Source organism: Bos mutus, chromosome 9 (assembly GCF_027580195.1).
Source record: "Bos mutus isolate GX-2022 chromosome 9, NWIPB_WYAK_1.1, whole genome shotgun sequence".
Lineage (NCBI taxonomy): Eukaryota > Metazoa > Chordata > Mammalia > Artiodactyla > Bovidae > Bos > Bos mutus.
Window position 1 is genome coordinate 8,270,151 of NC_091625.1, and position 16,696 is coordinate 8,286,846.

The following is a 16,696-nucleotide window of genomic DNA, read 5'->3' on the forward strand; positions in this document are numbered from 1 at the left end:
GCCAGGACATCACAAATTACTACCTAGAATATCAGCATTAAAACCCTTTTAAGTGTTGAATTTTTCATAGGCCAAAGTTGCATAAAAATGTTCTTCTCCGACCATAACTATTGAAAGGTTGTTGCTGAACCACGAAAAGATGCTGGGATTCTTGGCCTCCAGAGGAGAAGAATTCAATCCAGGGCCAGAGACAAGGCTTGATCACTCAGAGCTTTTGTGTAATAAAGTTTTATTAAAGTATAAAGAAGATAGAGAAAGCTTCTGACATAGGCATCAGAAGGGGCAGAAAGAGTACCCCCTTGCTAGTGTTAGCAATGGAGTTATATACCTTTTAATTTGTTATTACAATGAATCAAAAGAATGTCTCAAGTTTGTGAAAATTTTACCAGACCCACTCCCACAATTTACATTTTAGGATAACAAGATTAGAATTTAACAATAGAAAGATCCTGGCAGACCCACTCCCATAATACATTCTAAGATATCAGGATTAGTCAGGTTTTCAGGAAGGAGAAACTGTCCTCCAGCCCAATACATTGTTGTTTTATAATCCCTAGTACAGTTTGGATTTCCCGGTGGCTCAGATGGTAAAGCGTCTGCCTACAGTGCGGGAGACCTGGGTTCAATCCCTGGGTTGGGAAGATCTCCTGGAGAAGGGAATTCCAGTATTCTTGCCTGGAAAATTCCATGGACAGAGAAGTCTGGTAGTCTACAGTCCATGCGGTCACAAAGAGTCAGACACGACTGAACTTTCCTCAGTACAGTTTAAACTGAGTTGTGTAATTGACTAAGACTAAGGAATATAGAGGGGAAAAACATTTGTCCTTCTCTCCTCCTTGAGAATTCCAGACCCCTATTTCCACTTCACGGAGAAGGCAATGGCACCCCACTCCAGTACTCTTGCCTGGAAAATCCCATGGATGGAGGAGCCTGGTAGGCTGCAGTCCATGGGGTCGCTAAGAGTCGGACACGACTGAGTGACTTCGCTTTCACTTTTCACTTTCATGCATTGGAGAAGGAAATGACAACCCACTCCAGTGTTCTTGCCTGGAGAATCCCAGGGACAGGGGAGCCTGGTGGGCTGCCGTCTATGGGGTCACACAGAGTTGGACACAACTGAAGTGACTTAGCATAGCATAGCATAGCATTTCCACTTCAAGAGCCCCAGGCCCCTTTCTCCTCCTTGGGGACCCTGGACTTCTTCTCAATCTGCCTAGGAATTGACTCACTCACTATCCTGAGAGTCTTCTGTGTTAATATTATCTCTAAAATGTTTATGTAACAAAATTGTTCTAAGTGTGTGGACACGATACTTTTTTGATTGATGATTCAGGATGAACAATGTGGGCTGTAAGGAAGATACATGATTTATCTGCATAAGATTTTCAGAAGATATTAATACTTTAGGTGTTAAAGAGGAGAAAATGTCCCATCTCTAAATTAAGTCTTTATTTTTCTTCAAAAATAAGCTCTCTAAAAAGCCTTAGGCTATGATCAAAATATTCAGGTTTTAAAGTGACAGATATTTTGTTGGCTGATTATCAAATTTGTGCTGCTTACATGAAGAAAAATACTTGGCACAAAAATTCAGTTCCACCAGAACTTTTCCATACTTGCTAATTGGATTAAAAATTATCAAAAACATGAATTAAGAGTTCAGTTTCAGTCACTCCATCATGTCTGACTCTTTGCGACCCCATGGACTGCAGCATGCTAGGCATCCCTGTCCATCACCAACTCCCAGAGTTTACTCAAACTCATGTCTATTGAGTCAGTGATGCCATCCAAGCATCTCATCCTCTGTCATCCCCTTCTCTTCCCACCTTCAGTCTTTCCCAACATCAGGGTCTTTTCCAAGGAGTCAGTTCTTCACATCAGGTGGCCAAAGTACTGGAGTTTCAGCTTCAGCATCAGTCCTTCCAAAGAATATTCAGGACTGATTTCCTTTAGGATGAACTGGTTGGATCTCTTAAGAGGGACTCTCTTAAGAGTAATTAAATTAAATCATATAGAAATACTTCTGTTAAATACGTGTCTGTAAATATATATTTTCTGTATTAATAGGAAGCAAAATATGGATTTTTGGCCCTGTTGTTCCATTTTCAATGATTAGTTCAAATTGAATAATTTTATTGTTGATAAATTAATAACAGAGTGTCATGTCTCTCATTTTAACACTGAAATCATAAATTGCATATTCAGTAGTTTTGCATTAACCCTTAAAAATACCCTGTAACATTGCTAAAATACACAGAGAAGAAATACAAGTCTCTTTCAGAATTCTTCAGTGGAAATTGTTACTGAAAAACCAAGAGCCTCTTAAATTTTGCAAATTCCAAAGAATGCATCATAAGGGTATCTTACTGAATTCATAGAAGGTTTTTTTTCTTTTGACCTTCTAAATGTAAACTGCCAGACACTAGCGATGGGTCTATCTGGCTGTGTGTGGACACACAGCCCTAGCATTAACCACAGTCCAGGAGAACAAGGCACCTTTCCATGTCCTTAGTGTCTCCTGCGAACAAACATTTCATAAAAACAAACACCAGAGCAGATGAACTCAATAGCTACCTGTAAAATATTGGGTAATGACTCAGATCTATCACTCTACTTGATAATCTGATAGGAGTTTTTTATCTACTGATTTTTTTCACTTTACAACATTTCCTTCACAACAATTCAAAATAATTTGTATGTACTCTTTGTTTTTTTTATTTCTTTAAAATTTATGGTGTCCTTGCTATGTGCCAGCATCTATGCTAGATGTTTATATTTTATTTTTTAATTAATTTATTTGTTTGACTGTGTCACATGGCTTATAAGGTCTTAGTTCCCCAACGAGCCATCAAACCTGGACCCTTAGCAGTGAAAGCACAGAGTCCTAACCACTGGACAGCCAGGGAATTCCCTGGACTTCTTTTGTAAAAGTATATAGTAAGAAAGGACAACAGTAGTTGCCTAGAGCTGGGGTGGGGGTTGGTAGAAAATAAGGGATGACTGTCAGTGGGTATTGGGTTTATTTTGGGGGTGATGAAAAGATTTTCAAATTGGATTCTAGGTTAGTTTCTAAAAGCCTTTATACACCTTACATGGGTGACCTTTATGATATGTAAATCCCATCCCAATAAAGCTGTTTTAAAAAACAAACAAGAAAAGTATATGAGCAAACTAAGGAATATTTCCTTCAATTTAGAGAGAGGCTGGATACAAATAAACATATTTCTGTTTCTGTGTATTTTGGTACATGCTAACATAATTTGGTTGTCTTTAGTCTTTAATGTTTCATCCAATATGATTCAAAAGGCTTTCCCCGTGTTTATTTCTACAGTCTTCTCTGAAGCAGGTGGGTGTGCACAGGGGAGGAAAGGAGCTTTGCAGGTTAAGAAGGAGAAAAGAAATAAAATACTGTAAAACACTGGCATTTTAAATGTTAATGGGGGGTTCTCTTCATTCATTTTTAAAGCACCACTGCTTTCAATGGATCAAATTTTTCTAAACTATTACATGTCAAGAAAGAAAGGAGAAAGGATCATTCTGGTATGATCTCAATTATATTTCACTTTTCTAAAAAAATAAATCAGATTGATTATTTGCTTAGTAATTGGTTGTGACTCCAGACTGAGATCTTAATATTTAAATTTCATAACATGTATATTCTTGAAGTATGGCTTCTTCTGAAGCCCCTTTCTCTTTTAAATTGCTTTAGCAGATGTCTCTGACAAAAGAGAAAATGCAAAGAGGGAATGAGAATTTTTTAAAAATTAAACTATCTGATCACAACACATGACTTTCAGAAACCTACATCTTGAAAGCTAATGTGTCATACCTAATAAGATAAGGATAAGGATCTAATAGAAAATAATGATATACTAGAAAATAGAAAATGTAGGTGTTTCCTTCATTTACCCGTCATTTTTTTCCATCTTAAGTGTTTTTTATTAATCTCTATTGGAGTAGAGCTGTTTTACAATGTTGTGTTAGTTTCTGATGTACAACAAAGTGAATCAGCTGTATGTTTACATGTATCCCCTCTTTTTTGGATTCCCTTCCCATTTAGGTCGCCACAGAGCACGGAGGAGAGTTCCGTGTGCTTTCTTGATTAGAATTCATTTGCATTAAGCACATAACGACATACCCACTGTTTACTATTCTCTGCATTGCTATGGAAAGCCTAACTACACCAGAGCCATGAACGCTTTGAAATAGTTCCGGTTGCTAGGAAACCGCTTCCCTGGTGCTGCATTCTTCTCATGGCTGCTGTCTCTGGCTGTGCCTGGATCTGAGACAATCGTACAGCTTGATGGCAGAGGGGGAAAATAACAAGACTGTGGTACGAAATAAGCTACAATAAAACCCTCTCGCTGAAAGGAAGGGGGAACAGAGAGTGCCTAAATGGATCATTTTGTCGTGTCGGTGTATGAGGATGCTGGGGCGGCTCCGAAGCTTCAGTGGCAGGGCCAAGCTCGTCTCTCTTCTTTCCCTGCTGCTGGCAGGAGGGCTGGGCTGCACCAGATGAGGTCCCAGAAGCTTCATCCAAACCTGGGAAGCGATTTTGTAGCAAATGCTTAAAATAAACATGAACAGGGTTTTCTTTCTTTCTGAATCTCCCACTCCCTTCCAGTCCCCCCTCCTTTTTTTTTTGTCAAATTCCCATTTTGACTATTATTTTCATAAAAATACAGATGAGCAAAGTTATTTACAAGCATATAACAGTGAATATACAAGGCAGACAAGCCACCTTAACTATCTCAGTTAAAACAAATATTCTCTCCCAAATATATTATTTTTTTAAAAAATGAAACCAGTAATGGTACTTGATGGCAATTTGAAAAGAGGTGTATTGCACATAATATAGTTCAGATGGAGAGTTGCATGACTCTCCCAGATTGAGTTGCAGGGAAATTTGGTAGGACCCATGTACTACAGAAGAAGGTACATCTTAGTCCTCAGTGGAAAGAGGGCAGGGGCTTCAGTGGTCTTGGAAGATGAGGGGGTGGGTGATAGAAGACTTCAGAACCTGTAGGGGTCCTGAGGAAGAAAGTGAAAGTTTCACGTGGAGGAAAATGGAGAGAGGGCCATGGGCGTATGGCTTCTTAGAAATGAAGCTTGTGGTGAGTTGCAAAGAGTTGCTTCTCCTCTGAGACCTCCTGGGGCCCATGGAGGCATAAAGCAAGTGATAACATGATCCTGGAAAACAGGATGATTTTTTTTTTTTTTTTTTTGATGGCTCTGACCGTGGCGCCTAGAGAAAAACAGAACCGTCGACATTTAAGGGTGCAGCACTAAGTGGTGTTTTAGAGCTTTCTCTTGATGGTGAGCAGAGGCCTTGAAAAGAGGCCACTGTATGTCACAAGGAAGAGATTTCAGAAAATGAGTGAGTAGCCCAGGGTGGGGAGGGTCAGGGTTCTTGCTTGGAGGGGAGTTGGGTTGAAGAGAGTGAGGTGAGTTGCTAAGAGCTTCATCTTTGTCAGGTTGAATTGAAGCTTCCAAAAAAAAATTTTCATTTAAAGATTTATTTTGTTTGTCTAGTTTTTAATAAGACAGAATGTGTGTCTGGAAATGGGAGAATGGCTAAAGGTACCACAATAAAGCTGGATTTTAGTTGGAACAAAGGGTAGGAAACACAGAGATGCCTTTAAATAGGCACGTGTACAGGAGCAGGCAAGGACCATGTGTAGCCCTATATGCTTCTCCCAGATATCACCAGCCTCCTTGCACTCAGGAGTCATCCCGTTTCTTGGTCAATAGACTGTTAGTCTTATCTTTCCTTCCAAGTTCAGCTTTTCTGATTGGAGCATAATTTCAGTTCTGTCATGAATATTTCTGTCCATCTTGATCCACATTGTGGTTCTCCAACTCCATACAGGGAGCTTCGCAAGAGGGTGAAACCAGGTTGACTCATAGGATATAGCATCAGTGAACAAGTTAAGACGCAGAGAGGTCATGGCAGAGATTGGCAAACTCTGGTGTGTCTGCCAGGTAGCATCCAGCCACGGCTTTCTAGCTCCCTTCTCTCTCCTTTCAGACCACAGAGCCCCAGCTTGCAACAGTGTTAAACTGGTGAGGAGAAGTTGAGTACATCTGGAATAAAGGTTTAAGATAAATGTAAGAAGAGGTCAGGAATAAAGCTTTTGTTTTCTGCCTTGACATGGACAGCAGGGGGCTCAAAGTATCTTCCGGGAAGGCGTGGGTGGAGGTGTCTGGTGTGTGACTCCCTTTCCTTCTTTTCTCATCCTGTGCTAAAGAAATGCTGTTACACTTTTTCAGATCACACATGTGAAATGTTATCGAGGGCAGCTTCTGTGACCCTTAAATCTGATACAAGGAAACGTAAAACTCTGCAACAATTTTGAGACTAAGTGACAATCCCTTGAGTGTTAGAGAATTCCAATAGAAAGTCATTAGGACTGAAATCTGGGACCAAAGTCCATATTTTTCCTTCAACATATAGGAAATGATTAACCATGTTTGTTCATTTCCTTTCCTATCAGAGAGGTCAAATAATACTTTAATTATGTGTAGTTATTCATGGTGCTTCTGTGAACTGGTATAATACACATGAAACTGACAACACTCATTCATTTACTGGTGAAATGATATGAAATTTAATGTAATTTAAAAGCCATTCAACTATGAATCAATAGAAACAATAGTTGATATTAGATTCAGAAAGAAAAAAAAAGTTAAGCTCTTCTCCTAGTCTAACAATCTCAAATAAACGATCCTCGGAAATTAGAAAGTAAGGGAGACAACCCGGAGGTAAAGCTGTCTTCTTAAAAGGTGAAGATTTGGGGCCTGTAGCTAAATACAGAGCCAGTCTCCAGCAGTGCAGCTCTCTCCCGGAGCTCCCTCTAAATTGCAGCTCCGCCAAGCATTGCTCCGTGTTCTTCCCCAGCAGACTCTAAATCTGGCACTGACTTTCATCGTGGCATTGCCCGCTGTCTTCAGAGCAAAGCCCAGCAGAAATGCTCTTGCTAGCTGCTGCTGAGATGAACTGAGTCAGTGTCCCCAGGGGAGGGGCAGGAGCGAGATACACCCTGCAGACCTCCGAACGCTGTTCTTTCCCAGGAACCCATACACAGGAAAAGGGGGGATAGCTTTCTCAGGAGATCTTAGAGTTGCCCCCAGAAAGATTTGGCCAAGGTAACTTTGGTTGTGCCTGACGGGTCGTCTCAGAAGACACCTGATAGCTTGCTGTGGTCACCTCACTATATATTTGAAGATGTTTCTTGACACTTCTTTTTTTATTTCACAACATGATGTCAGCTTTCTGTAAAGTCTCCTAAATATTCCAAGGCTATTCACATATCTCTTCTTTGCTACACCACTGATGCTTTTTAACCCTCTGTCTGGCTGTCAATTAAGGTGAAATATCTGTGGCAGAGTATTATAAAAATAAGACGTTTTGAAATCTAGATATTAACTGTGCCACAATTTGTGTTAAATAATTATTCTAGACAGTTTTGTTTAAGAATTATATTTACTGGTCCTACATAAGTTTAAAAATTGATTGATATTGGAAGAACTCAGAGGTATAATGATTTTAGTATCTAAAAAGAACCTTTAAATTGGTACCTAAAGTAAGTGACTTGTTTTCCACAGATAGTCAACTTAAGGAGTGAAGTGAAGTTAAAGTCATTCAGTCATGTCAGACTCTGTGCGACCCCATGGACTGAAGCCCGCTCTGTCCATGGGATTCTCCAGGCAAGAATACTGGAGTGGGTTGCCATTCCCTTCTTCAGGGGATCTTTCCGACCCAGGGATCAAACCTGGGTCTCCTGCATTGGCAGGTGGATTCTCTACCATCTGAGCCACGAGGGAGGACTCTGCTTAAATAGTGAATATGAATCTTCTAACAATTCTTTTTCTTCCATCTTAATCATGAGGCAGGAAAAGCGTAAGGACTATTGTTGTCCAGTCTTGTAAATATGACTTTTGACACAAAACTTTAATTTCAGCATGCAGTAGTCATATCTGAATTCTGTCTTATGTTTGTTTTTATGCTTTCTCCTTGTTTGGAATTAAAGTCCTCAGAAACTTGTTTTTTTTTTTTTTTTTAACTTTTAGTTGTTCTTCACAAAAACAATTTAAATTAACTCACCAAAGATAAAAGTCTCTTTGCTTCCTTGATAGAATATTCATTTAATTATCAAAATGTTTCCAAATAACTACAGATGCATCTTCCAAGTACTGTCTTGCTTGAAACATCCTTTTCTGTGATAAAAGTATGTGGTGTGAGATCTAGTCTAATAATTCTTCCCTGTCAGTATTCAATAAATATTTAAGGTTAGCTCATCTAGCTTGCCTGAATGCAATCTTAAGATTTTTTTTTTTTTTAAATCAGAGGAATTTCTGCTACCGATCTTTCTGAATTAAAAGGAATAGAGGCACTAAAAGTGTCAGAGAATTCAACACTTAAATCATGGCATTTATTGATATATGACCATTAAAATAACCTTGAATTTACTGCAGAATTCTTATGCTTTTCTGTTCTATATTTCTTGTGACTAGCATTGACTGACTCATGCAGCTGACATCATTCTCCAGGATAGACATACCCTTAATCCATTGTCATATTTGAAAGTTTGGTGGTTTAAGGTATCGAGTTTTTGTATGTGTGTTATGAAAAAGAGATTTCTGTTATATTTCCTTCAAGCAATCAGAGGGTGGATTTTGAGAAATTTAGAGGAGTTGCTTTTCCACATTTCATTGTCAGACAAAAATATCTTTGACAGCTGCACTTCAAAGACCTAAGAGTAGCTGGTGAAGAAGAGTTAAATTAACGTTTTTGTTTTACCAGGGGCCACTTTCATATTTTATATATGCTGGTGTTTAGAAGCAGACTTGAAAAACATTTGTGTGACCAGCCCCTGGAAGGCAACATTTCTAACATACTGCTTATCTTCCTTTATAAACTGTTCTTCTTTAACAGTTGCCTTGGGGCACAAACAAAAAATTAGCAAGTACCTATTTTTCTGACATTAGTACTTAGAATTTTTCTTCTACAAACATATGCTTTCTTAGTGCTCTCCCCCAAATGCAAATTTTTGTGAAACAGAAACACAGATCATCTAACAGTAGACTCATTACCCTAGTGTATAATGATCTTTTTTGATTATTAATTGTGTCTTTTTGTGACCTACAGCTATGACTTCTTAATCTAAGAAGTATTTGCTTCTAAAGAGTCTAGTTTGTCCACATGATGTCTCCTTCAAAGGAGAAGCTGGATGATTTATTTCCCAATGTTTATCCAGATCTTCAGGAAAACACGTTCAGGCTAAATCTCACTGAGCCTAAACTTCTGTTGATGTGTCTGAAAGAGACTCTGGGAAATTGCCTCACCTGGTTGTGTGAGGCAATTCCCTGTTCTTTTTTTTCCAGAAAATTCCAGATTTAGAAATATTAGAATATGTGTGCATGCTAAGCCGCTGCAGTCGTGTCTGACTCTGTGCGATCCTATGGACTGTAGCCCGCCAGGCTCCCCTGTCCATAGGATTCCCCAGGCAAGAATACTGGAGTGTGTTGACATTCCCTCCTCCAGGGGATCTTCCCAACGCAGGGACCAATCCAGTGTCTCTTATGTCTCCTGCATTGGCAGGTCAGTTCTTTACCGCTAGGGCCACCTAAAAAACCTCTCAGAATATACACACTACTATATATAAAATATTAATAGATGAACAAGGACCTACTGTATAGCACAGAGAACTATACTCAATATCTTGTAATAATCTATAATGGAAAAGAACCTGAAAAAGTATGTATAAATATGGGCTTCCCTGGTGGTTCAGACAGTAAAGAATCTGCCTGCAATACTGGAGACCCAGGTTCAATTCCTGGATTGGGAGTATCCCCTGGAGAAGGAAATGTCAACCCACTCCAGTATTCTTGACTGCAGAATTCCTTGGGCAGAGAATCCTTTCAGGCTACTATCCATGGGGTTGCAAAGAGTCAGACACGACTGAGTGACCTAACACACACGTATACACATATGTATGTATAACTGAATCACCCCACAATACACCTGAAACTAACCCAGCATTGTAAATGAACTGTACTTCAATTAAAAATGGTTGAAAAAAGAAAAGTTAGAGAGTGAAAGAGAGGTCAGAGGATGTGGAGCCCATCCCCACCTCTCTTAATTCATAGCTATAGTGGTTACATTGGCTTCCCAGATAGAGCAGTGGTAAAGAATCTACCTGCCAATGCAGCAGATGTAAGTTTGAAACATATCTATGAAATCATAGCTGGTACTGCCAGTGACTCAGATTGCTTTTCAAAATGATTTGATTAGCACACACCTTAGAATATAATCGCTAAGTCGTGTCTGACTCTTGCAACCCCATGGACTGTAAACTGCCAGGCTTCTCTGTCCATGGGATTCTCCCAGTGAGAATACTGGAGTGGGTTGCCATGCCTTCCTCCAGGGGATCTTCCTGACCCAGGAATCAAACCCGGGTTTCCTGCATTGCAGGCAGAGTCTTTACTAACTGAACTATTAGGGAAGCCTTATAACATAATAACACAGAGCAATGTATTAAGTAAGCATGTATTAAGTACAACCTGGGAAGAACAGGTTGTACAGTGGTAAAGAATCAGCCTGGCAGTGCAGGAGACACAAAGAGACAGGGGCTTGATCCCTGGGTCGGGAAGATCCCTTGGAGGAAGAAATGGCAACCCACTCCGGTATTCTTGCCTGGACAATTCCATGGATAGAGGAGCCTAGTGGGCCACAGTCCATGGGGGTCACAGAGAACTGGACACGATTGAGTGACTGAGCACACCACAGTGGTTGCATCACCAGGATCAGAACCTGAGGGGCGAAATCCATGTGGGTGGAGCTCTCATGATGGAGCTCAGCCAGGGCTCAGTGGTGACTAAGCTTCATATCACTTTCCAAGTCTTGCCATTTGGGAAGGAGGCTGCTAACAATTTATGAAATGGATGAGAGAAGCTGAAAACAACTTAATAGGCTTAGAGTTTTTCATGGCCAATAGATAAGTTCTGCACATCTCAAAAACAAAACCATGATAGGATATTTTATTCCAGTGCTTCTCAAAACTGGACATCATTATGTGTTTCCCTGGGTGGTCTCTACCATGTGCTTCGGGAAAGTAGAATGCCACATCATCTGTGCTTTGTTTTGTAACCGCAAAAGACAGATCATAACAAGGAGGAAATATTAATGGTATGAGGTTGGAAAAGCCAGATGTTCATAAAATGACCTTGCCCTTGACTCAGCCTATGCTCACGCCCACCCATCATTAGGGACCTGGTGAGTCACAGGAGCTAGAGGACTGGCTGGCCAGGGGGCGCCAGGGGATCAGAGTAGCTGTCAGTTGATTTGTGGGTTTGCTTTCATCTATTCAGGTTTACCCACATGGTGTTTAATGACGGCTTTAACGATCTTCATTTCCTGTCGATGTGTTTGCTCTTTGCTCAGAATCCAGTTGTAAATAAGTCTGGTCTTGCTAAAGTGCTTTTTCTTTTCTTCTTCTTCTTTTTTTTTTTTTATGACGCTCAACCAGAAACAGTCATTTTTGTTATCTTTTTGTGTCGTTGTTTATATGTTTGTTTGTTTTGGACATCAGGGCATATAGTACTTGAAGGGAGACAAGAAAGGTTCTCCCCAGTATGTCTTACATAAGGCAAAAAAAGGAAACTCCCAAATCAATTTTGGCCAACAGATCATCTCGTTTTTCACAGTGTTTAAAGCCATTATGAAGATGATGCCATACCAAATAGTAAATCCCCCCTTGAAAGACAGGCATATTGTTTGTAGCAATGGAAATAAGCCTGCCCTCTGGCAAGAATGATTAGTATTGAGCGAGACACAGCCATAGGCACAGCTCAGGAGTCCCCAGCACCTCCGTCTATGATGATGGCAAGTGATGAATTCTCTGGTCATAGAAAACAGCAAACAAAATGTGTGTGAGATCATGAAAATAGCAATAACGGTTTTCTCAGTCAATTGCCAATATAGACAGTGTTTGGTAATTACCAAGAGAGATGAAAATGAACGTTTGTCCTTTTTTCACAGGTTCAGGATGCATTTAGATGTCGATTGAGAAACTGTCAGGACCCAATCAATGCTGATTCTTCCAGTTCATTTCCCAACGGGCATGCTCAAATCATGGTGAGCTTTAACTTCCCCTCTGAGTGTTGATTCAGTCATGGTTTCTCAAGGGAATAAACAATTGTTCTTACTAGTAAAATAGTGTCAGATTTCTCTTGAGTTGGACTGTAGTTCAGTCACAGACTTGGAGCTTCAGTACCAGATGATGGTTGCGTCCGGACTGGGTGGGAGTCCTGGATGTGTTACTGGCAGACTGGTGTGTTGAGTGTGGGGTTTCTGGGCAACACCCGGGGGGTATGTTCATCCTCACACAGAATTAGGGTTAGCAGTATATCTGTAGGATCATGTTTGTTTACAGATCAAAACATGCTGCACCTGCAGTTCTGGCCTGAAAGCCAGACCTGCCGTGGTCCTCACCTTGCCTGCCCTTCAAACTCCTCAGAGGAGCTGCACTCCAGACCAAGGAAACAAGGATCCCTGGGGTGGGACCTGGCCTGGGGGGAGACCCACGACAAAGACCACCACCCTAAAAGCAGGAAGGGCAAACATGCTCCCAGCAGAATGGTCAACCACTGTGCATGAGTTCTGACTGCTGTTCAAATAAGGGATACTTTACACATAATCACTTCCATATATTTTAGAAATGAAGTGAGCTTTAAGCTATGTCATTAACAGCAAGGCTTAATAGAGTTTTCTTCATAATATACCTGATTTATTATCAATGTGTTTGTATTAAGCAACACAAAAATAGCCTAAATGATATGCTAGTAACTAAAACAGGAGAAAGAGTAATTTCTTTTTAAAAATAAAGAGATAAATACTGATATCTTGAATCTAAATATTGATTAAAACAGGCTAATATAATTTCACCATTAAATAGTGACAGTCAATCCTAAAGGAAATCAACCCTGATTATTCATTGGAAGGACTAATGCTGAAGATGAAGCCCCAATATTTTGGCCACCTGATGTGAAGCGCTGACTCACTGGAAAAGACCCTGATGCTGGGAATGATTAAGGGCAGAAGGAAAAGAGGGTGACAGAGGATGAGATGGTTGGGTGGCATCACTGACTCAATGGACATGAGTTTGAGCAAACTCCAGGAGATAGTGAAGCAGGGAAGCCCGGCATGCTGAAGTTTATGGGGTTGCAAAGAATTGTACACAACTTAGTGACTGAACAGCAACAACTATTTGTTTACAATAAAAGTTTGGAGAAAATATGAGGATGGAGCTAAACTCTAGCAGGCTCTGGGCCAGATTAGTATTGTTTAATCTTCAACTTTAATCCGTAAACCCTAAGGCTTTTGTCAGATTTGCATCAGAAAACCCTAGTTTGATTTTAAGGGTTTGACAAAGCTATATAGTAAGATATTACAGTATTAACAATATATTCAAAGTGAATTTTTTAAAATGTAAATAACAAGGACATTTATTTACGTATCTTCACAATATTTCACATTCTAGTATTTTCATTGTGAAATTGAAATTCCTTAATTAATTTCATTAAGGAATTGCCTTAAAATTCTGTTCTTTCATATCTGGTGTTAGAGGACCATAGGTACAATATTGCCTTATTAAAACTGTACAACATATTTCCAACTGATTTTATCCAACATATGGTTGCTAGAAAATACTCTTGAAAGCATTTGATTATTCCTTGAGAAACTTCCTTTGCACAAAGTATTAACAATATCCTGGTACTGCCTAGTCAGATATTTGTTAACTTCAGATACTCTGGTCAGTATAAGCTTGAGGTCTTCATTAAATGATGATTCTATGTCTTATTATTTCTTGTTACAGACAGACTTTGAAAAGGATGTAGACATTGCTTGTCGATCAGGTAAGAATATTTGAATTTTGAAAATGCAATCATTAGATGTTGAATCATTTTTATGTTTTTTTTTTGGTTTTAAAGAAAGTGCTGTAGTTTACACATCATATATTCCTATAGATGAGCAAATTGAGTCACCTGGAAGCATTGTAATAGCAAATGTGGGAGAGGAGGAGGGAATGAGAGAGAGAGAATATGAATGGGGAATGGGAGGAGGTGAAAATGGTTGACTGGGAGCACAGATCACAGGAAAGCACTGACTTGGAGATGGAAGCCTTCCATCCACCTCTCACTGGTTGTCAGGTGCAAGTCCAGTCAGTTTGGTGTCTCTCTGTGCCTCAGGTTCATCATCCATGTAGGAAGGATGAAACACCACTGTGTGTGTGTGTGTGTGTGTGTGTGTGTGTGTGTGTACTATAGGTTTATTGCTGTATTTGCAGAGGGGACCACGACAGAGCATGCACACGCCCTGCTTAGAGACCTGGGTCCTGTGACCATGTCCCCAGTAGCTGTCCTCCAGCCTGTCAGTTCAGTTCAGTCGCTCAGTCGTGTCAGACTCTTTGCCACCCCATGGACTGCAGCACACCAGGCCTCTCTGTCCATCACCAATTCCCGGAGCCTACTCAAACCCATGTCCTTTAAGTCAGTGATGCATGCCATCCAACCATCTCATCCTTTGTTGTCCCCTTCTTCTGCTTTCAATCTTTCCCAGCATCAAGGTCCTTTCCAGTGAGTCAGTTCTTCGCATCAGGTGGGCAAAGTACTGGAGTTTCAGCTTCATCAGTCCTTCCAATGAACATTCAGGACTGATCTCCTTTAGAATGGACTTGTTGGATCTCCTTGCTGTCCAAGGGACTCTCAAGAGTCTTCTGCAACACCACAGTTCAAAAGCATCGAATCTTCACTCCTCAGCTTTCTATATAGTCCAACTCTCACATCCATACATGACTACTGGAAAAACCATAGCTTTGACTAGATGGACCTTTGTTTGCAAAGTAATGTCTTTGCTTTTTAACATGCTGTCTAGGTCAGTCATAACTTTCCTTCCAAGGAGTAAGCATCTTTCTAGTTCATGGCTGCAGTCACCATCTGCAGTGATTTTGGAGCCCAAAAAAATAAAGTCTGACACTGTTTGCACTGTTTCTCCATCTGTTTCCCATGAAGTGATGGGACCAGATGCCATGATCTTAGTTTTCTGAATGTTGAGCTTTAAGCCAACTTTTTCACTTTCCTCTTTCACTTTCACCAAGAGGCTCTTTAATTCTTCACTTTCTGCCATAAAGGGGGCATCATCTGCATATCTGAGGTTATTGATATTTCTCCCAGCAATCTTGATTCCAGCTTGTGCTTCATCCAGCCCAGCATTTCTCATGATGTACTCTGCATAGAAGTTAAATAAGCAGGGTGGCAATATACAGCCTGTGAATACCACCAAAAGCAGATGAATAATGCCTCTTTATACTGGGAAAAAATACACTTTCTTTTATTTTTTGTTCATTTGTTCTAATGGCACCTTTGAGAATAACAGTGAATATCCACATAACCTTCATCCAGATATTTGAAAGCAAATACTATTTAGCCCAATCCCGGTCTTTTTTTTTTTTTTAAGATTAAGCAAACTGTGTTCCTTCACTCATTGCTCAGCATCCTCCCAGGCAGACATCGTGCCCCCTGGGGTCAGTCATTTAAAATTATGGTACCCAAATTTTAAGTATGGTGCCCATTTTAGCCAGCACTTATCACAGTTGGCTCTTTTCCTTATATTAATGTTGTGTACATTCACATCTGATTTCATAGCAGCTGGTAAAATAATAATCCCAAGACTTTTTGTAGTAGCTGTCAGGGATTTCCTAGGCTATGATTATGTAAAGGTTCTGCTTTTTTTCTTTTTCCCTTAAAGAAAAACTAGCCTTTGCATTTATCTCTATTTGCTATTATCTTACTAGTTATAAGTTACCATTCTATCCATTTGAAATTTTTTGGCCATTGAAACTTTGATAAGAATGCCTTCTAAATAAGTCTTCTTCCAAACTTTACAAATAAAGGAATGATACTCATCTTGTTCTCTTTTGTTAAAATATGCATTTCCCCAGATTCATTGCATCCAGAGATTTAGTATTCTTAATATTAGGCCAGTACCATTATTTTATTAGAAAAAAAATCTTTTAATGTTTTCACTTTCGGTCTGTGCCCTTTTTTAGCTGAGCTTATCAAGAACTTGCTCTTGTGTTTTTCTGAAGATTTCCTTCCACGTTGTATATTCAGTGTCAAAGCCTCAATTCCTGGTCTCTGAGTAATCTTTCTCCAAGTTTTGTTGAAATTTCCTTTCCCAAAGAGTGGCACGTATCTGATTATGCAAAATATTCAAGTGCTTTTTGCTTTGTTTTGGTTTTGTTTGCATTTTGCCTTTCACTACTTGATTTATTTCTCTCAAAAGTCTCATCACTTCAACATCGTGTCTGTATGTGTAGGTGGTGTTGATTTGTTTATGTTGTGTGTTCAAAATTTGGATATCTACATTTTGAGCATGTCAAAGGAATAGTTACATTTCTCATATAGAGTCAACACTGCTTCATAAGATGAATTGTATTTCCCCAAATATTTGATATACAAATTTTCAGTAAAGATGGCTGTATCACTGATAAAAGTGTGCTACTATAACTACAAATTATATTTATACAAACTAAATATATGTTATACAAATCCAGATTGAAATTGAAAGTGTTAGTCACTCAGTTGTGTCCAACTCTTTGTGACCCCATGGAGTGTAGCCCACCTGGCTCCTCTGTCC

General features: G+C 39.7%; 1 protein-coding gene across 1 annotated transcript in view; it reads left to right on the forward strand.

Moving 5' to 3' along the window:
• The window catches only part of ADGRB3 (adhesion G protein-coupled receptor B3), an 886,560-nt gene that overhangs the window by 838,302 nt on the left and 31,562 nt on the right, over positions 1–16,696 (forward strand). Inside the window, exons 27-28 of the mRNA XM_005897466.2 lie at positions 12,038–12,133; positions 13,875–13,914. Coding sequence (XP_005897528.1) covers positions 12,038–12,133; positions 13,875–13,914 — 136 coding nt within the window. The remainder of the gene's footprint in view (positions 1–12,037; positions 12,134–13,874; positions 13,915–16,696) is intronic.